The 23,240-nt window shown below is 44.1% G+C and overlaps 1 protein-coding gene across 1 annotated transcript in view; it reads left to right on the top strand.

The window, feature by feature from the left end:
- The window catches only part of LOC124718923 (aminomethyltransferase, mitochondrial), a 179,404-nt gene that overhangs the window by 144,225 nt on the left and 11,939 nt on the right, over positions 1-23,240 (top strand). The window contains exon 4 of the mRNA XM_047244577.1: positions 15,018-15,346. Within this exon, the coding sequence (XP_047100533.1) occupies positions 15,018-15,346 (329 nt within the window). The remainder of the gene's footprint in view (positions 1-15,017; positions 15,347-23,240) is intronic.

Here is a 23,240-nt window from a genome sequence, read left to right as displayed (position 1 = left end):
TTTACCGACGATTATCGTCATTCCATTTTAAATCACTCTTAATGCCTACTCCCAGATAATTTATGGAATTAACTGCTTCCAGTTGCTGACCTGCTATATTGTAGCTAAATGATATAGGTTCTTTCTTTCTATGTATTCACAGCACATCACACTTGACTACATTGAGATCCAGTTGTCATTCCCTGCACCATGCGTCAATTCGTTGCAGATCCACCTGCATTATCAGTACAATTTTCCATTGTTAGAACCTCTCGATGTACTATAGCATCATCCGCAAAAAGCCTCAGTGAACTTTCGACGTTATCCCCAAGGTCATTTATATGTATTGTGAATAGCAACGGTCCTACGACACTCCCCTGCGGCACACCTGAAATCACTCTTACTTCGGAAGACTTCTCTCCATTGAGAATGACATACTGCTTTCTGTTATCTACGAACTTTTCAATCCAATCACACAATTGGCCTGATAGTCCATATGCTCTTACTTTGTTCATTAAACGACTGTGAAGACGTATCGAACGCCTTGCAGAAGTCAAGAAACACGGCATCTACCAGGGAACCCGTGTCAATGGCCCTCTGAATCTCGTGGACGAATAGCGCGAGCTGGGTTTCACGCGACCGTCTTTTTCGAAACACATGCTGATTCCTACAGAGTAGATTTCTAGTCTCCAGAAAAGTCATTATACTCGAACATAATACGTGTTCCAAAATCCTACGACTGATCAACGTTAGAGATACAGGTCTACAGTTCTGCACATCTGTTCGACGTCCCTTCTTGAAAACGGGGATGACCTGTGCCCTTTTCCAATCCTTTGGAACGCTACGCGCTTCTAGAGACCTACGGTACACCACTGCTAGAAGGGGAGCAAGTTCCTACGCGTATTCTGTGTAAAATCGAACTAGTATCCCATCAGGTCCAGCGGTCTTTCCTCTTTTGAGTTATGATGGCTGCAGAACTCGCGTGATTATCCCATAAACCCTGACTGCTAATTTGTATATCAGTCTGGTGATTCAATCTGTTGTGCTGCCATTTATAAACAGCATTCCAAAGGGTGTTTTCCAACAGACGAACATTTGCCCGCATAGCACTGTTGTTACCCAACATGCTCTGCAGTGTATGGACGTGTTGCCTTGACCTGGTTGATCACCATATCTGTCTCCATCGAGCACACTGGGGACATCAACGGACGACAACTCCAGCATCATCCACAAACAGCATTAACCGCAAGTTGATTCCGTATTTCTAGATTTCCGTAAAGCTTTTGACACCGTTCCTCACAAGCGACTTCTAATCAAGCTGCGGGCCTATGGGGTATCGTCTCAGTTGTGCGACTGGATTCGTGATTTACGCTCAGGAAGATCGCAGTTCGTAGTAATAGACGGGAAATCATCGAGTAAAACTGAAATGATATCAGGTGTTCCCCAGGGAAGCGTTCTGGGACCTCTGCTGTTACTGATCTATATAAATGATCTGGGTGACAATCTGAGCAGTTCTCTTAGGTTGTTCGCAGATGATGCTGTAATTCACCGTCTAGTAAGGTCATCCGAAGACCAGTAGCAGTTGCAAAGCGATTTAGAAAAGATTGCTGTATGGTGTGGCAGGTGGCAGTTGACGCTAAATAACGAAAAGCGTGAGGTGATCCACACGAATTCCAAAAGAAATCCGTTGGAATTCGATTACTCGATAAATAGTACAATTCTCAAAGCTGTCAATTCAACTAAGTACCTGGCTGTTAAAATTACGAACAACTTCAGTTGGAATGACCACATAGATAATATTGTGGGGAAGGCGAGCCAACGGTTGCGTTTCATTGGCAGGACACTTAGAAGATGCAACAAGTCCACTAAAGAGACAGCTTGCACTACACTACACTACGTCCTCTGTTAGAATATTGCTGCGCGGTGTGGGATCCTTACCAGGTGGGATTGACGGAGGACATCGAAAGGGTGCAAAAAAGGGCAGCTCGTTTTGTATTATCACGTAATAGGGGAGAGAGTGTGGGAGATATGATACGCGAGTTGGGATGGAAGTCATTAAAGCAAAGACGTTTCTCGTCGCGGCGAGATCTATTTGCGAAATTTCAGTCACCAACTTTCTCCTCCGAATTCGAAAATATTTTGTTGAGCCCAACCTACATAGGTAGGAATGATCATCAAAATAAAATAAGAGAAATCAGAGCTCGAATAGAAAGGTTTAGGTGTTCGTTTTTCCCGCGCGTTGTTCGGGAGTGGAATGCTAGAGAGATAGTATGATTGTGGTTCGATGAACCCTCTGCCAAGCACTTAAACGTGAATTGCAGAGTAGTCATGTAGATGTAGATGTAGAACTGTACCGCCCAACGAAATGCAACAGGCGTGGAATTCCATTCCACAAACTGACGTACAGTACTTGTACAACACAATGCATGCATGTTTGCATAACTGTTTCACACAGACTATCTGTAACTGTGGTGTCAGCTCGACAACTATCATCTGCGAAAGGTGATGTTTGGAGCCCTGACAGCACACTCACAGACATACTGCGTGAAGCAGTTATATTGGCCACTTATGCAATGTGTATATGGATCATGATAACCCCTTCAGCATCAACTACGGCCTGAAGATGGCGCACTGCAGCGCCGGAACTGCTAGCTACACAATAAAGCAGATCATAAGGACTAGTCCAGTGAAACTGTCAGAAAAAAAGCCTGTACCTTGCAAGAGGTGGGGTGGAAGATTTTAATTTTTTAACTCGTTCATATTGTTGGAAAGGTTAGAAAACCAAGTTTTGCCAACAAAATTTCTCTTGGGAAAACTTTCTGCAGTCAAAGAACTTCGAAAATTTCAGACTTTTTTCAGTTTTTTCAAAATATCTCAGTTTCATTTGCTCCTATCGCTTTGACGTCTATTTTCTTTTTTAAAGAGCACAAAATTCTCTACAAATTTAATTCTTACCATTTTTTCTACTCCCAGTATCTAAGGCGCTACAGCGCGTCAAAAAATACCAATTCTTCAAATTTTGAGCATAGTGGCAAGATACCTTATTTTTGAACACTATTTTTTCAGTTTTTGTTTGTGTAGTATAAATACAGTATACATCATGTTATATGTTGGAATTTACCACCTCACTTTCAGGTATTCAATTTCTCTGTATGCAACATAAGGATTTCTGGGCACCCAACTATTGTGATTCTTACATCACTACCTGAAGTTCACTATGGGCCACCTCAGCCCTGGTATTTGTAAAACTGTAAATCTAAAAATACATCATTAAGAGACACAGACACACACACACACACACACACACACACACACACACACACACACACACACATAAAATAAATTGTCTCAGGAAACTGAACTATTATTAGCTGCAATAGGCAACCTAATTAGTAACATCAGAACAGCATGTAGATGCAAGAAGTTGTCGCATCGAACGAGATGGCATAGACTTGCGTAAGCTGCGTGATTGGTTTTCAGTGCACCCTCCCTTCCCTGAAAGTCATTTTATAATGTCTATCAGCAGTGGTGTTGTCGGAACGGAGGATGTTAATTGTCATATGTGTCACGAAGAGGGGGAAAAAGGCATGAAAAAATAGTTGGTGACAATTTTCACGATGTAAAGTTCCGTAGAAAAGATAAAGCTGTGACTCTCCTTTCTGCGTTCAATTCTGTAAAAGCTGGGAGCACTAAAATTACTCCTGTTGATCCTTTAACTCTTTTTCAAAGGATTTGTTTAATGAAACAAAGTGAAGAAGAATTAAAAGCCTTTCTGAAATATGAACTTGCTCCTTACCCAATGCCCCTATTCTCAGAAAAAGGCACGCGAAAAGGAACAAAATCTGCATTCTACAATGCCTTCGTTTCAGTGGAAGATACGAAGTCAGGTGGACCGAGTAAACTTTTTGTCATTGATGGAGGGTACCTTATCCACAAAGTGACTGGGACTCGAAATGTTTGCTTCAAGTCAATAGCCCAAAGCTATGTTTCTTACCTGGAGCGTAATTTTGGATCTCAATTTGCTATTGTATTTGATGGGTATCGATGTGAGGGAGACAAATGTAGCACAAAGAGTGCTGAGAGGATTCGTAGGTCCAAAAACATTCTGCGGTTGACGTTGTGGCTGAATCAGAGATGGTGAACCAAGTCCCTCAGGACAAGTTCTTGTACAACGAACGAAACAAGATGCGTTTGATCACACTTCTTAAAAAGGAATTTCTGGAGTGTAGCATTGAAGTGCACCAGGCACAAGAAGATGCTGACGTTATGATTGTAACATCTGCCATTTCAAGAACCAAAGATTTTGGAAGTGTTGTCATTGTAGGAGAAGATGTTGACCTTCTTTTGCTCATGACCGGTTTGGGGCAAGGCATTGAAAACTTATTTTTCTTAAAGCCAGGAAGAGGAAATGCAGAAGACAAGTGGTTTTTCACTGCGTCTTACAAGTTCGACAGTGAATATATTCTGTTCACTCACGCATTTAGCGGATGTGATACAGCATCCGCTTTTTTTGGTCAGGGAAAAATTAAGTGCTGCAATATTGTTGCGAAAAATGAAGACATAGCCTCAGCGCTTTGCACGTCCAATAAACCACATGCTACCCGTGAAGAAGTAATAACAGCCGGAGAACAGGTTACTATCGCATTGTATAGTGGAGGTGTCAGCAGTTCCCACACACCAGACCATTTGCGGTACCAGCTATTCGCCAAGTCTGCCACAAAAAGCAAACTGAATCTTGCACAGTTGCCACCTACACAAGATGCTGCACAACATCATTCGTTGCGGACTTACCAACAAGTCCAAAGTTGGATGGGAAACTGGAAACCTCCTGAGAAATGGGGCTGGAATCACAGTGACCACGGTCCAATACCCGTTATAATGAGCCAAGATCCAGCACCTGAAGCACTTCTTCACATTGTTTAACGCTCATGCAAGCTGAACTGTGGCGGAGCGTGCTCCTGCAGAAAAGCGCGTTTGAAATGTTCTTCAATTTGCAAGAAATGTATTGGGGTCAACTGTGAAAACGTGCCAAAATTTTTATATGAAGACAGTGAAGAAGATGTTATGGAGGATGTTGAGGAAACCGCTGACGAAACCAACGATCTTGCTGATAGCTGTTTAAACAAGAGGTCAATCTGCGATCAACTCTATGTACAGACCCTGAATCCGTAACTCAAGGTATTTCTGGTGACACTGAGGAACCTGGCCCATCAAAACGTTGGAAGTGGTGTTCATATCTGTCTCAAGTGCGCTAATGTGCGATATTACAGGTATTACACACCCAGAACTGTCAACATTTTTTAGTTACTGACAATTCATTTTAATTGTAATAAAGCTACTTATTTTTAATGTCAACTGTGTGGCTTTTATACACAAGAATAATTACCTACCTAATTTGGTTGCCTATTGCAGCTAATAATAGTTGAGGTTCCTGAGACAATTTATTTTGTGTATGTGTGTATGCGTGTGTGTGTGTGTGTGTGTGTGTGTGTGTCTATGTCTCTTAATGATGTATTTTTATATTTATAATTTTACAAATACCAGGGCTGAGGTGTCCCATAGTGAACTTCAGGTAGTGATATAAGAATCACAATAGTTGGGTGCCCAGCAATCCTCATGTTGCATACAGAGAAACTGAATACCTGAAAGTGAGGTGGTAATTTCCAACATCTAACATGATGTATAATGTATTTATACTACACAAACTGAAACTGAGAAAATTGTATTCAAAAATAAGGTATCTTGCCACTATGCTCAAAATTTGAAAAATTGGTATTTTTTGACGCGCTGTAGCGCCTTAGGTACTGGGAGTAGAAAAAAATGGTAACAATCAAATTTGTAGAGAATTTTGTGCTCTTTAAAAAAGAAAATAGACGTCAAAGCGATAGTAGCAAATGAAACTGAGATATTTTGAAAAAACTGAAAAAAGTGCGAAATTTTCGAAGTTTTTTGACTGCAGAAAGTTTTCCCAAGAGAAATTCTGTTGGCAAAACTCGGTTTTCTAATCGAAACTCGGTTTTCTAATCTTTCCAACCATATGAACGAGTTGAAAGAATAAACTCTTCTACCCCACCTTTTGCAAGGTATATATGCTATTTGACTGGACTAGACAGCTGTAGGCATTTCATTTTCTCACAACAGTGAACGGCTGTGGTCTCCAAGACCTCGAGTCAAAAGGAAGGACATATAAATACTCGTATTGCGATCATGACAAGTGTTTTCCGATTTAAATTGCGTTTTGTGCAAGATTTTGAAAAGGGCTTTATGATTCGACCACCTGTTAGGACGAAATTTGTGTGTGTGTGTGTGTGTGTGTGTGTGTGTGTGTGTGTGTATGTACCATATGGGTGTGGAGGTGAGTATGTGCTCGACGATATTCCCGCGTCATCGCCCACTTCATGAACGTTACACAGTGGCTTTTTTCCCCATTTTTTATTCTTTTTTTTCCCGGGCAGAAGCGCTCGGCTATCGCACTGCGGGGAATAAATTTCGCCTTCATTAAAGCGGCGGACTCGCCGACAAATTTATCTGCGCGGGAGATTTAGGCCGCTGCCTGGGTTAACACCTGCGCTCTCCATTGGCTGCCGTATCCCCTGCTCTCCCCTCTCTCCTCCCGGACAGACAAACGGCGGACGCTGACGGCCACAAAAGGCCCCATAATTCTCCGCGCGAGATTACCGTGCGGGCTTCGTAACGCGCCCACCCACCTCCTAGTTCTGCTCTTCCAGATGGAGAGCGCCGTGAATAGAGAAATCGCATCACGGCACGGTCTCCAAAAGAAAAAAAAAAGTGGCAGCTTATTTGGGTAGCTACAGAGCCTGCAAACATTAATTGCTGTTGGGCCGTTGCCTAATTAAGTGAGGGCTTTACAGAGGGTCCAAACGAAGGAGGTACGCCGCTGACCATTAAATCTGTGACGCAGTAACAGCGAAATACACTCCTGGAAATGGAAAAAAGAACACATTGACACCGGTGTGTCAGACCCACCATACTTGCTCCGGACACTGCGAGAGGTCTGTACAAGCAATGATCACACGCACGGCACAGCGGACACACCAGGAACCGCGGTGTTGGCCGTCGAATGGCGCTAGCTGCGCAGCATTTGTGCACCGCCGCCGTCAGTGTCAGCCAGTTTGCCGTGGCATACGGAGCTCCATCGCAGTCTTTAACACTGGTAGCATGCCGCGACAGCGTGGACGTGAACCGTATGTGCAGTTGACGGACTTTGAGCGAGGGCGTATAGTGGGCATGCGGGAGGCCGGGTGGACGTACCGCCGAATTGCTCAACACGTGGGGCGTGAGGTCTCCACAGTACATCGATGTTGTCGCCAGTGGTCGGCGGAAGGTGCACGTGCCCGTCGACCTGGGACCGGACCGCAGCGACGCACGGATGCACGCCAAGACCGTAGGATCCTACCCAGTGCCGTAGGGGACCGCACCGCCACTTCCCAGCAAATTAGGGACACTGTTGCTCCTGGGGTATCGGCGAGGACCATTCGCAACCGTCTCCATGAAGCTGGGCTACGGTCCCGCACACCGTTAGGCCGTCTTCCGCTCACGCCTCAACATCGTGCAGCCCGCCTCCAGTGGTGTCGCGACAGGCGTGAATGGAGGGACGAATGGAGACGTGTCGTCTTCAGCGATGAGAGTCGCTTCTGCCTTGGTGCCAATGATGGTCGTATGCGTGTTTGGCGCCGTGCAGGTGAGCGCCACAATCAGGACTGCATACGACCGAGGCACACAGGGCCAACACCCGGCATCATGGTGTGGGGAGCGATCTCCTACACTGGCCGTACACCACTGGTGATCGTCGAGGGGACACTGAATAGTGCACGGTACATCCAAGCCGTCATCGAACCCATCGTTTTACCATTCCTAGACCGGCAAGGGAACTTGCTGTTCCAACAGGACAATGCACGTCCGCATGTATCCCGTGCCACCCAACGTGCTCTAGAAGGTGTAAGTCAACTACCCTGGCCAGCAAGATCTCCGGATCTGTCCCCCATTGAGCATGTTTGGGACTGGATGAAGCGTCGTCTCACGCGGTCTGCACGTCCAGCACGAACGCTGGTCCAACTGAGGTGCCAGGTGGAAATGGCATGGCAAGCCGTTCCACAGGACTACATCCAGCATCTCTACGGTCGTCTCCATGGGAGAATAGCAGCCTGCATTGCTGCGAAAGGTGGATATACACTGTACTAGTGCCGACATTGTGCATGCTCTGTTGCCTGTGTCTATGTGCCTGTGGTTCTGTCAGTGTGATCATGTGATGTATCTGACCCCAAGAATGTGTCAATAAAGTTTCCCCTTCCTGGGTCAATGAATTCACGGTGTTCTTATTTCAATTTCCAGGAGTGTACGTCAAACTGTTGGGCAGTTTACTGCTTGCTTGGATGTGCAAAAATGTCAGCACAGCCGCTTGTTGGATAGCTAACACCGAGATGATTTATTGGTGTTATGAAACAACAGGGTGTTACAAAAAGGTACGGCGAAACTTTCAGGAAACATTCCTCACACACAAATAAAGAAAAGATGTTATGTGGACATGTGTCCGGAAACGCTTAATTTCCATGTTAGAGCTCATTTTAGTTTCGTCAGTATGTACTGTACCTCCTCGATTCACCGCCAGTTGGCCCAATTGAATGAAGGTAATGTTGACTTCGGTGCTTGTGTTGACATGCGACTCATTGCTCTACAGTACTAGCATCAAGCACATCAGTACGTAGCATCAACAGGTTAGTGTTCATCACGAACGTGGTTTTGCAGTCAGTGCAATGTTTACAAATGCAGAGTTGGCAGATGCCCATTTGATGTATGGATTAGCACGGGGCGATAGCCGTGGCGCGGTACATTCGTATCGTGACAGATTCCCAGAACGAAGGTGTCGCGACAAGAAGACGTTCGAAGCAATTGATCGGCGTCTTAGGGAGCACGGAACATTCCAGCCTATGACTCGGGACTGGGGAAGACCTAGACCGACGAAGACACGTAGAATGGACGAGGCAATTCTTCGTGCAGTTGACGATAGCCCTAATGTCAGCGTCAGAGAAGTTGCTGCTGTACAAGGTAACGTTGACCACGTCACTGTATGGAGAGTGCTACGGGAGAACCAGTTGTTTCCGTACCATGTACAGCGTGTGCAGGCACTATCAGCAGCTGATTGGCCTCCACGGGTACACTTCTGCAAATGGTTCATCCAACAACGTGTCAATCCTCATTTCAGTGCAAATGTTCTCTTTACGGAAGAGGCTTCATTCCAACGTGATCAAATTGTAAATTTTCACAATCAACATGTGTGTACTGACGAGAATCAGCACGCAATTGTGCAATCAGATCATCAACACAGTTTTTTTGTGAACGTTTGGGCAGGCATTGTTGGTGATGTCTTGACGGCCCCATGTTCTTCCACCTACGCTCAATGGAGCACGTTATCATGATTTCATACGGGATACTCTACCTGTGCTGCCAGAACATGTGCCTTTACAAGTATGACACAATATGTGGTTCGTGCACGATGGAGCTCCTGCACATTTCAGTCGAAGTGTTCGTACACTTCTCAGCAACAGATTCGGTGACCGCCGGATTGGTAGAGGCGGACCAATTCCGTGGCCTCCACGCTCTCCTGACCTCAACCCTCTCGACTTTCATTTGTGGGGGCATTTGAAAGCTCTTGTCTACGCAACCCCGGAACCAAATGTAGAGACTGTCCGTGCTCGTATTGTGGACGGCTGTGATACAATACACCATTCTCCAGGGCTGCATCAGTGCATCAGGGATTCCATGCGACGGAGGGTGGATGCATGTATCCTCGCTAACGGAGGACATTTTGAACATTTCCTGTAACAAAGTGTTTGAAGCACGGTGGTACGTTCTGTTGCTGTGTGTTTCCATTCCGTGATTAATATGATTTGAAGAGAAGTAATAAAATGACCTCTAACATGGAAAGTAAGCCTTTTCTTTCTTTGTGTGTGAGGAATGTTTCCTGAAAGTTTGGCTGTACCTTTTTGTAACACCCTGTATATTTTTCTGGAGACATATGGGTCTCAACATTTATCTACGATAAGGACAGAAGCTGAAGTAATTAATTTAAATTTGTGCCTGAAGCTTTCAGATGTAGAAACTCACCTAGCAACTTCTGTTTGCATTGCACAATTCTTTGTTGAAATTACGATTTTTTTCCTCAGTCAATGTAGCTTTGGTCCCAGTACTAATCCCTGTGGGTGATTTGATGTTATTGCCTCTGTGTAGGACATTTTGACATCTAGAACTGCAGACATGTGCAATGGCTGGCTGACATAATCGTAAGGTTGAGTTCCACAGAGCAATTGTGGATCTTAATGAGGATTTCCTGGACCCTTCTGAGGTGCCACTGCTGGTGCATGAGGGCCCAGCATATATAACCCATTCCTTCCTTATTGTCTGTCTTTTAAAAGATCTCCCCAATATTTATCACCCAGTACATAGCGAAATATTTTTGGCCCTAGTGCTAACCCCTGAGGGTCAGCTGCTGTTATGTCTCCCTGTGGTACATTTTTCCTTCTATTAATGCAGATATGTGAACATGTGTGAATGAGAGAGGCGTGCAGTGGCAGGCAGAGCTGTTTGCAGCGATCCTGGACATGGAGATGCACTTCCTGGAGTCCTCGGAGGTGTTGCTGCTGGCACTACAGGGCCCAGTATATATAAGACCTAATTCATTTCTTATCATATAAATGATTGTCTACCATCATTTCTCCCCAATGTTTGATGATGTCCAATATGCAGTGAAAGTATATTTGGTGCAAGAATTAATCCCAGTGGATCAGCTGCTTTGGTGTAGCCCTGTGGTTCATTTTACCTCCTACTGTTGCAAACATGTGACACATGTGACTGAGAGAGGCCTGGATGTGGAGGTCCCCTTCCTGCTGGCAATATATATATATATATATATATCTATATATATATATATATATATATATATATATATATATATATATATATATATATATATGGTGGTCCATTGATCGTGACCAGGCCAAATACCTCACGAAATAAGCGTCAAACGAAAAAACTACAAAGAACGAAACTCGTCTAGCTTGAAGGGGGAAACCAGATGGCGCTATGGTTAGCGCGCTAGATGGCGCTGCCATAGCTCAAACGAATATCAACTGCGTTTTTTTAAAATAGAAACCCCCATTTTTTATTACATATTCGTGTAGTACGAAAAAAAATGAATGTTTTAGTTGGACCACTTTTTTCACTTTGTGATAGATGGCGCTGTAATAGTTACAAACATATGGCTCACAATTTTAGACGAACAGTTGGTAACAGGTAGGTTTTTATAAATTGAAATACAGAACATAGGTATGTTTGAACATTTTATTTCGGTTGTTCCAATGTGATATATGTACCTTTGTGAACTTATGATTTCTGAGAACGCATGCTGTTACTGCCTGATTACCTGTAAATACCACATTAATGCAATAAATGCTCAAAATGGTGTCCGTAAACCTCAGTGCGTTTGGCAATACGTGTAACGTCATTCCTTTCAACAGCGAGTAGTTCCCCTTCCGTAATGTTCGCACATGCATTGACAATGCGTTGACGCATGTTTTCAGGCGTTGTTGGTGGGTCATGATAGCAAATATCCTTCAACTTTCCCCACAGAAAGAAACCCTGGGACGTCAGATTCGGCGAACGTGCGGGCCACGGTATGGTTCTTCGACGACCAATCCACCTGTCATGAAATATGCTATTCAATACCGTTTAAACCGCACGCGAGCTATGTGCCGGACATCCATCATGTTGGAAGTACATCGCCATTCTGTCATGTAGTGAAACATCTTCTAGTAACATCGGTAGAACATTACGTAGGAAATCAGCATACATTGCACCATTTAGATTGCCATCGATAAAATGGGGGCGAATTATACTTCCTCCCATAATGTCTCACCACACATTAACCCGCCAAGGTCGCTGATGTTTCACTTGTCGTAGCCATCGTGGATTTTTCGTTGCCCAATAGTGCAAAAATGCTCAAATGTGTGTGAAATCTTATGGGACTTAACTGTTAAGGTTATCAGCCCCTAAGCTCACACACTACTTAACCTAAATTATCCTAAGGACAAACACACACACCCATGCCTCAGGGAGGACTCGAACCTCCGCCGGGAAAAGCCGCACAGGCCATGACTGCAGCGCCTAAGACCGCTCGGATAATCCCGCGCGGCCAATAGTGCATATTATGCCGGTTTACGTTACCGCTTTTGGTGAATGACGTTTCGTCGCTAAATAGAAAGCGTGCAAAAATTCAGTCATCGTCTTGTAAGTTGTCTTGTGGCCAGTGGGAGAACTGTACACGACGTTCAAAGTCGTCGTCATGCAATTCCTGGAGAATAGAAATATGGTACGGGTGCAATCGATGTTGATGTATCATTCTCAACACCGACGTTTTTGAGATTCCCGATCCTCGCACAATTTTTCTGCTACTGATGTGCGGATTAGCCGCGACAGCAGCTAAAACACCTACCTGGGCATCGTCATTTGTTGCAGGTCGTGGTTGACGTTTCACATGTGGCTGAATACTTCCTGTTTCCTTCAGTAACGTAACTATCCGGCGAACGGTCCGGACACTTGGATGATGTCGTCCAGGATACCGAACAGCATACATAGCACCAGCCCGTTGGGCATTTTGATCACAATAGCCATCCGCAATTCGTAAACGGTCCATTTTAACACGGGCAATGAATCTCGAAGCAAATACCGTCCGGACTTGCGGAATGTCACGTGATACGACGTACTTATACGTTTGTGACTATTACAGCGGCATCTACCACAAAGCGAAAAAAGTGGTCCAACTAAAACATTCATAGAATTGGAAGGAAAATTAGTTTTTCGGTGTTTTATAACGAACGTTATACTTCTAACTTCCCACGCCAGATGGTGGGTACTATGTTTTTTAAAAAAACTGTGTTATACCTCATTTCATGTTATTCATATATTATTCTTTTTCCTTTTCTCTTTCTCTTTGAATTGTTCTGCACTTTGACAACTTATTATCGATCTGTTTTATGTTTTTGCAAGTTGGTTTTTTAAAAAAACATTACGCCAGTCTATTTTAGATGTTTCCTTCCCCCTTCGTCTGCTATTTCTTTTACGTACATTTTAAATCTGGATTACCTCATGAGTCACAAATGCACAAGAGGTATTTTGTGTTAATATCTTGCAAAACCAGTAATGTTAAGTCTTCACGTGACACGTCACATAGAGGGCGTTCCAAGCCCTGTCACACCGAGGTCTGCTGTACAGGCGCATGTAAACAGCGGCCTCAGTTTATGTGATCGCTCTAAGCTTGTGGTTATGTAAGGCTGTGAGTACCGGGCGTGAGTCGTGCTTCGGTAGCTCAGATGGTAGAGCACTTGCCCGCGAAAGGCAAAGGTCCCGAGTTCGAGTCTCGGTCGGGCACACAGTTTTAATCTGCCAGGAAGTTCATATCAGCGCACACTCTGCTGCAGAGTGAAAATCTCATTCTTGTGGTTATAGCTTGATACCAGTGCCTACCAATTTTAATTGTATATTAGAGGTATGTTCCTACCAACTGTTATATTCATACACAGGTGTAGATGTGATTTTCGGTTTTATACTCTCTGACCGTTATGTGAAAATTTTTAACTTCTAGCACTGAGGATGGTCACTAAGTGACCGAAAATCAATTTTGCTGGCAATAAAACTACAAAATACGGCCAATTCTGATTTTCCTTCCAATTCTATCCACTATTTGGTTGTGGTGCACACAATACGTCATGGAGTCGCCAATCAATGAAACATTCATATTTCTTCACGTACTACACGAGTATGTAGTAAAAAATGAGGGGGGGGGGTCCTATTTACAAAGACGCAGTTGATTTCCGTTTGACCTATGGCAGCGCCATCTAGCGGGCCAGCCACAGGGCCATCTGGTTTCCCCCTTCAAGCTAGACGAGCTTCGTTCTTTGTAGTTTCTTCGTTTGATGCTTATTTCGTGAGACATTTGGCCCAGGTACGATAAATGGACCACCCTGTATATAAGACCCAATTGTTCCTTATCATCTGAATGATTGTCTGCCACTAGTTCTCCTAATGTTCCACATCACCCAGTAGTTTTGGTCCGAGTACTAACCCTTGTGGGTCACTTGCCATTTTGGCTCCCTGTAGTACATTTTACCTCCTGCAGTTGCAGACATGTGACACGTGTGAGTGAGAGAGGTACGGCGTTGCAGGCGGAGCTGCGCGCGGCTGGTCTGGACGTGGAGGTGCGGTTCCTGGAGCCCTCAGAGATGTCACTGCTGGCGCTGCCTCATTCCATAAATAACGTAACTATCTGGCAAACGGTCCGGACACTTGGATGATGTCGTCCAGGATACTGAGCAGCATACATACCACACGCCTGTTGGGCATTTTGATCGCAATAGCCATACATCAACACGATATCGACCTTTTCCGCAATTGGTAAACGGTCCATTTTAACACGGATCATGTATCACGAACCAAATACCGTCCGCACTGGCGGAATGTTACCTGATACCACGTACTTACACGTTTGTGAGTATTACAGCGCCATCTATCACAAAGAAAAAGAGTGGTCCAACTAAAACATTCACATTTCTTTACGTACTACACGAATATGTAATAAGAAATGAGGGTTCTTATTTACAAAAACGCACTTGATATCCGTTTGAACTATGGCAGTGCCATCTAGCAGGCCAACCACAGGGCCATCTGGTTTCCCATTACAAGGTAGACGAGTTTCTTTCTTTGTAGTTTTTCCATTTGATGCTTATTTGTGAGGTATTTGGCCCGGCCACGATCAATGGACCACCTTGTATATGAGACCCAATTGTTCCTTATCATCTGAATGATTGTCTCGCACTAGTTCTCCTAATGTTCCACATCACCCAATAGTTTTGGTCCGAGTACTAACCCTTGTGGGTCACCTGCCGTTTTGGCTCCCTGTAGTACATTTTACCTCCTGCAGTTGCAGACATGTGACACGTGTGAGTGAGAGAGGTACGGCGTTGCAGGCGGAGCTGCGCGCGGCTGGTCTGGACGTGGAGGTGCGGTTCCTGGAGCCCTCGGAGATGTCGCTGCTGGCGCTGCAGGGCCCGGAGTCGGCGGCGGCGCTGCAACCCTGTGTGGACGTGGACCTGTCGGCGCTGGGGTTCATGCGCTCCACGCTGGCCACGGTGTGTGGTGTGCCCCGAGTGAGGGTGACTCGCTGCGGCTACACGGGGGAGGACGGCTTCGAGCTCTCCGTGCCCTCCGCCTCTGCCACCCAGGTGGCCCAGAAGCTGCTCGGGTCCAGGAAGGTTCCCGTCAGGCCGGCGGGGCTCGGCGCCAGGGACTCGCTCAGGTACTCATTCGCGCACTGTCAACACACTAGTTCTTCATCTTCTTCTTCTTTCTACACGTTCTAACAAGCCTACCACAACAAAGGTAAAAAAATTAAGTATGATGCAGATACAGGGGAATGGAGGATCAGATACAACCAAGAGCTTGAGGAACTGTACCAGCAGCCCAACATAGCAGGAACTGTCAAACCCAAACGAATGCAGAGGGCCGGCCACGTGGCCCAGATGGAGGATCACAGATGGTCTCGGAAGCTCCTGGATTTCACACCTACAGGAAAATAGACGGCCAGGGAGACCCAAGAAGCGTTGGAGGGATGGAAAAAAATGGTTCAAATGGCTCTGAGCACTATGGGACTTACCATCTGTGGTCATCAGTCTCCTAGAACTTAGAACTACTTAAACCTAACTAACCTAAGGACATCACACACATCCATGCCCGAGGCAGGATTCGAACCTGCGACCGTAGCAGTCTCGCGGTTCCGGACTGCGCGTCTAGAACCGCTAGACCACCGCGGCCGGTTGGAGGGATGGACTCCATGAAGATTTAAACCAAGCGTCAATAGATGTGGACGGATGGCGGATAGCAGCAATGGACAGAATACAGTGGAGGAGGAATCTTGTAGATGCGTGCGGTCCACTGGGCCTGATCACGTAGTAGTAGTAGTAGTAGCAGTGTTGCTCACGCTGCTACATATTGCATTTTCGGGCAGCAACAAAGTTATATTATGTGGCAGGTGTCATTAGAGCACAGTTAATAAAGTCATTTCATGAAATAATGTATAAACTAGGCACTCATCTTTTCGTGTTTCCCATGCTGGTCGCTTTGGTCTCGTTGTGAACTCATGGCTCAATCGTCGAAAATCTAGGGAGTGATGATTCCAAGCTCGAATGCAAAGAGGCCTAGGTGTTATTCTGCGATATTAAAAAGTTTTATAGATGTGTTTCATAAACCATTCTTGAAGATTAAACTTTTGCGCGATGGTGATGCAAAAAAGTGATCAGCACTCCGCATTTAAGCTACACTTCTTTTTTTATTACTTTTGTTGCAATATCACATAACTCACAAAACATCACTTCACAATATAAAACATACTTGAAAATATCTTCCTCACTGTTAAAGTTCACATTTTATAAACTGACTACAATTTGCGTCTTTTCAATATGACGACCAAGACTTGACTCTCTAATAACCGCTTACGCGCTCAAAAATCAGAGTTACAAGTACGTCAAAGATCATTGTGACAAAAGAAAGAATTCACATAAGAATAATATCATTGCAATATAAACATATCGATAAATCAAAGCCGGCCGGTGTGGCCGTGCGGGTCTAGGCGCTTCAGTCTGGAACCGCGTGACCGCCACGGTCGCAGGTTCGAAACCTGCCTCGGGCATGGATGTGTGTGATGTCCTTTCGTTAGTTAGGTTTAAGTAGCTCTAAGTTCTAGGGGACTGATGACAACACATGTTAAGTTCCATAATGCTCAGAGCCATTTGAATTCTGATCAATCAAAGTACCTCTACATTAATGAAATCAGATCTGAATGTTGTCTCAGAAATATGTTAACTACTTTACAGAAACACAGTAGAATATTGCTGGTATCGAGAGGTTGACTTGCGGTGCCGTAATGGTTATGTAATTCAAGTACCATTACAACGTGCAGGGGTAGAAGGACGGATCCTCAAAATTACAGACCAATATGCTTAACATTGGTTTGTTGCAGGATTCTCGAACATATTCTCAGTTCGAATATAATGAATTTTCTTGAGACAGAAAAGTTGCTGTCCATGCATCAGCACGGCTTTAGAAAGCATCGCTCCTGCGAAACGCAACTCGATCTTTTTTCACATGGTATTTGGGAACCGTGGATGAAGGGTATCAGACGGATGCCATATTCCTTGACTTCTGGAAAGCGTTTGACTCGGTGCCCCACTCCACACTCCTAACTAAGGTCCGAGGATGTCGGATTGGTTCCCAAGTATGTGAATGGCTCGAAGACTTCTTAAGTAATAGAACCCAGTACGTTGTCCTCGATGGTGAGTGTTCATTGGAGGTGAGGTTATCATCTGGAGTGCCCCAGGGAAGTGTGGTAGGTCCGCTGTTGTTTTCTATCTACATAAATGATCTTTTGGATAGGGTGGATAGCAATGTGCGGCTGTTTGCTGATGATGCTGTGGTGTACGGGAAGGTGTCGTCGTTGAGTGACTGTAGGAGGATACAAGATGACTTGGACAGGATTTGTGATTGGTGTAAAGAATGGCAGCTAACTCTAAATATGGATAAATGTAAATTAATGCAGATGAATAGGAAAAAGAATCCCGTTATGTTTGAATTCTCCATTAGTAGTGTAGCGCTTGACGCAGTCACGTCGATTAAATATTTGGGCGTAACATTGCAGAACGATATGAAGTGGGATAATCATGTAATGGCAGTTGTGGGGAAGGCGGATAGTCGTCTTCGGTTCATTGGTAGAATTTTGGGAAGATGTGGTTCATCTCTAAAGGAGACCGCTTACAAAACACTAGTACGACCTATTCTTGAGTACTGCTCGAGCGTTTGGGATCCCTATCAGGTCGGATTGAGGGAGGACATAGAAGCAATTCAGAGGCTGCAGTAAAATTTTACTGCCGCCAACTTACATTTCGTGGAAAGACCACAAAGGTAAGATAAGAGAGATTAGGGCTCGTACAGAGGCATATAGGCAGTCATTTTTCCATCGTTCTGTTTGGGAATGGAACAGGGAGAGAAGATGCTACCTGTGGTACGAGGTACCCTCCACCACGCACCGTATGAGTGATTGCAGAGTGTGTATGTAGATGTACATGTAGATGCACAAAAATATGGAAACACCGTCAGAAATGCGTAATCGAAAATAAACCAGCAGGTTTGCATTTGGCCGCGAACAGTACCATACAACGCCCTCAATGCATGGCAAGTGTCAGTGGTGCTCAGAACAGTGTTAACTTAGGATCCACTTAGCAACTAATAAATACACGAAACCCTCCATTGACTCACGTCGAGGGTCGACGGAATTCATCTAGCAATGTCCATCCACCGCTCTAGAGTCTGAAGATGACTCTTTCATAGAGTCGAAACCGGTTACTCACTCAAATAAAAAAATATTTTAACAATATTGCGATCAAGATTGTTTTAAATTTTAATTTTAACTACTTTTAAGATCGCTGACTATGTTTTCAAAAATCTTACAGATATTCGGATTTAGATTATGACATGTTTGATATGAATGCCATCATTGGCGCTGATCTGACGCAGACGAGTAGCGAACTTCTGCATGACATTCTGAAATATCGGAACATAGATGCCGTCGACGACCTCCTGAAAGGATGTTTTCAGCTCAGCAATGGTTTTGGGGTTATTGCTGTACACCTTGTCTTTAATGTAGCCCCACAAAAAGGAGTCCCATATGTTCAGATCCGGAGGATATGGCGGCCAATCGAGGCCAATGCCAGTGGCCTCTGGTTACCCAAGAACCAGGATGTGGTCCCAAAGTGCTCCTCCAGGACATTAAACCTCTCCTACTTAGATGGGGTCGAGTTCCATTTTGCATGAACCACATCTTGTCGAAATCAAGGTCACTTTTATAATTGGGATGAAATCATCTTCCAAAACCTTTACGTGCCATTCGGTAGTCACCGTGCCATCAAGGAATATCGCACCGATTATTCCGTGACTGGACACTGCACAACACACAGTCACCCGTTGAGGGTGAAGAGACTTATTGATCGCGAAAGGCGGGTTCTCTGTCCCCCAAAAGCGCAAATTTTCTTTATTGACGAACCCATCTAAATGAAATTGAGCTTCGACGCTAAATAAAACCATGCTAATTCTGATCGTGCCCCATGGTCAACGGTACTGTCTGAACGTCGTAACGCGAACAGTTCAGAAGTTATGACGATTTTATTTCATGTAGTTCAATAACTGTCACCCAGTATATGGCTCAAGAGGAGACTGTGACCAACATATTTACCCCCAAAATTTTGAAAAACATAATTAATTTGTAACCCAGGTTTCGGTGTCACAAGGGACACCTTCTTCGGACAAAATTAAAACTAAATGTTACAGCATAACGTACCAAAAAATACGAAAGCTGCGGTCATAGCTGACAGCGTCAGATAGACAGAATTTAAATGAAATGCAATAGAGGTGCAAGCCACTAGGGGCTGCCATGTGTCCTCTGCTACAGTCAACACAAAACTGAAACACCATGTGACTTGTGCGCCACGGCAACTTCAAGACAGTACTGCCATCTGGTGGATAATTGGTAAAACAAGCTATTTTGTAAACATCTCTCGTAACTGCAGAGAGGGAAATAAACAAACACCTGAACGGTGTACATGAAGTAATTACAACAGCGGGATACTGCATGATATAAAATACAACTAATGAATGACTGGCTGTAGTACAAAAATTCCATAATAAATGCATAAAGAAGATAATCCATTAGATGACATTACTGCTTACAATAATAGATACGTTATGAAAACTACAAAAGTTTTTTTATTTTTTTTTAGTTTTTAATTTACGTACATGAGCTGTAAAAAAGTAGAAAGAAAAGGTATCTCTGAATCTGCAAAGTAGTTGGTACATCAAAGTGTTAGTGGGAAAAAAGGGCATAAACTTGATATTCATCTACATCTACATACATACTCTGCAATCCACCATACGGTGCGTGACGGAGGGTACCTCGTACCACAACTAGCAACTTCTCTCCCTGTTCCACTCCCAAACAGAACGAGGGAAAAATGGCTGCCTATATGCCTCTGTACGAGCCCTAATCTCTCTTATCTTATCTTTGTGGTCTTTCCGCGAAATGTAAGTTGGCGGCAGTAAAATTGTACTGCAGTCAGCCTCAAATGCTGGTTCTCTAAATTTTCTCTGTAGCGATTCACGAAAAGAATGCCTCCTTTCCTCTGGAGACTCCCACCGAGTTCCGTAAGCGTTTCCGTAACACTCGCTTGATGATCAAACCCACCAGTAACAAATCTAGCAGCCCGCCTCTGAATTGCTTCTATGTCCTCCCTCAATCCGACCTGAAAGGGATCCCAAACGCTCGAGCAGTACTCAAGAATTTTTTTTTTTTTGGTGATCAGTCTACTGACTGGTTTGATGCGGCCCGCCACAAATTCCTTTCCTGTGCTAACCTCTTCATCTCAGAGTAGCACTTGCAACCTACCTCCTCAATTATTTGCTTGACGTATTCCAATCTCTGTCTTCCTCTACAGTTTTTGCCCTCTACAGCTCCCTCTAGTACCATGGAAGTCATTCCCTCATGTCTTAGCAGACGTCCTATCATCCTGTCCCTTCCCCTTATCAGTGTTTTCCACATATTCCTTTCCTCTCCGATTCTGCGTAGAACCTCCTCATTCCTTACCTTATCAGTCCACCTAATTTTCAACATTCGTCTATAGCACCACATCTCAAATGCTTCGATTCTCTTCTGTTCCGGTTTTCCCACAGTCCATGTTTCACTACCATACAATGCTGTACTCCAGACGTACATCCTCAGAAATTTCTTCATCAAATTAAGGCCGGTATTTGATATTAGTAGACTTCTCTTGGCCAGAAATGCCTTTTTTGCCATAGCGAGTCTGCTTTTGATGTCCTCCTTGCTCCGTCCGTCATTGGTTATTTTACTGCCTAGGTAGCAGAATTCCTTAACTTCATTGACTTCGTGACCATCAATCCTGATGTCAAGTTTCTCGCTGTTCTCATTTCTGCTACTTCTCATTACCTTCGTCTTTCTCCGATTTACTCTCAAACCATACTGTGTACTCATTAGACTGTTCATTCCGTTCAGCAGATCATTTAATTCTTCTTCACTTTCACCCAGGATAGAAATGTCATCAGCGAATCGTATCATTGATATCCTTTCACCACTACCACTGCTCGCCTAAAACCGGTCGGCATCATCACTGCCCTATTCCGCTCAGGCCCACCTGCTGTGGTTCTAGCGGTTCACAACCCGCCACCAGATAGAGCTGTCCAAGCAGCGCATACACAGTTCCACGGTATAACCACTCGTTACTACTAAAACACAACTCTACTATAACTGCTTGTCACATACCCATGCAGAGCCCACACTTGCGCATATATTTCTTGTACATACTACAATCACTATAAAGTACGTCAATTACAAAGTCTTCTTGTGCCCCTTGGTTTGCTTCTGGCCTGGCATTCCTTAATTGCATGTGCCTATGCAGGTTTTCGTAGTTGATTCGTACCTTGCTCATAACGAATGTATAGATGGTGAGAGACTTTATACCAAGTGAATATGTTCTTTCTTTAGCGCTTCAATACCTAGACAGGTAACGCCCAGCATACAGGTTTTTATCGCTCGTCACGTCACGTCGTGTTATGAACATCTCACTGTGTGCATATTCCTGACGTCCTTATATGAATAAAGGTAAATTATAATATGTAGTTTTGTAAGGCGCTAATAGATAATGTCTGTGCCTCAGATGCTTTTACTTTTGTAATTGACGTACTTTATAGTGATTGTAGCATGTACAGGAAATATATGCGCAAGTGTGGGCTCTGCATCGTTATGTAACAAGCAGTTAGAGTAAAGTTGTGTTTTAGAAGTAATGAGAGGTTATACCATGGGACTGTGTGTGCACTGCTTGGACAGCTCTATCTGGTGGCCGGTTGTGAACCGCTAGAATCACAGCAGGTCTGCACGGAATACGGCAGTGATGATGTCTACCGGTGTCAGGCGAGCAGTGGTAGTTTAATCTGGTGACTTCAGTTTTATATTTTATGGAAAGAACGACCATGAGAGCAGTTTTTTTATTATTTTTGAATTATTTTTTATTGGTTTTGACAATGATTTTATCAGATGGTCTGCCTCATATGCCATGATCTCCATGTTGTTGTTGTGGTCTTCAGTCCTCAGACTGGTTTGATGCAGCTCTCCATGCTACTCTATCCTGTGCAAGCTTCTTCATCTCCCAGTACCTACTGCAACCTACATCCTTCTGAATCTGCCTAGTGTATTCATCTCTTGGTCTCCCTCTACGATTTTTACCCTCTACGCTGCCCTCCAATACTAAATTGGTGATCCCTTGATGCCTCAGAACATGTCCTACCAACCGATCCCTTCTTCTGGTCAAGTTGTGCCACAAACTTGTCTTCTCCCCAATCCTATTCAATACCTACTCATTAGTTATGTGATCTAACCATCTAATCTATCAGCATTCTTCTGTAGCACCACATTCCGAAAGTTTCTATTCTCTTCTTGTCTAAACTATTTATCGTCCACGTTTCACTTCCATACATGGCTACACTCCATACAAATACTTTCAGAAAAGACTTCCTGACACTTAAATCTATACTCGATGTTAACAAATTTCTCTTCTTCAGAAACGCTTTCCTTGCCATTGCCATTATACATTTTATATCCTCTCTACTTCGACCATCATCAGTTATTTTGCTCCCCAAATAGCAAAACTCCTTTACTACTTTAAGTGTCTCATTTCCTAATCTAATTCCCTCAGCATCACCCGACTTAATTCGACTACATTCCATTATCCTCGTTTCGCTTTTGTTGATGTTCATCTTATACCCTCCATTCAAGACACTGTCCATTCCGTTCAACTGCTCTTCCAAGTCCTTTGCTGTCTCTGACAGAATTACAATGTCATCGGCGAACCTCAAAGTTTTTATTTCTTCTCCATGGATTTTAATATCTATTCCGAACTTTTCTTTTGTTTCCTTTATTGCTTGCTCAATATACAGATTGAATAACATCGGGGAGAGGCTACAACCCTGTCTCACTCCCTTCCCAACCACTGCTTCCCTTTCATGCCCCTCGACTCTTATAACTGCCATCTGGTTTCTGTACAAATTGTAAATACCTTTTCGCTCCCTGTATTTTACCC

This window comes from Schistocerca piceifrons, chromosome 10 (assembly GCF_021461385.2).
Source record: "Schistocerca piceifrons isolate TAMUIC-IGC-003096 chromosome 10, iqSchPice1.1, whole genome shotgun sequence".
Classification (NCBI taxonomy): domain Eukaryota; kingdom Metazoa; phylum Arthropoda; class Insecta; order Orthoptera; family Acrididae; genus Schistocerca; species Schistocerca piceifrons.
Note: the sequence above shows the minus strand (reverse complement) of the source record. Positions and strands in the feature narration are given on the sequence as shown.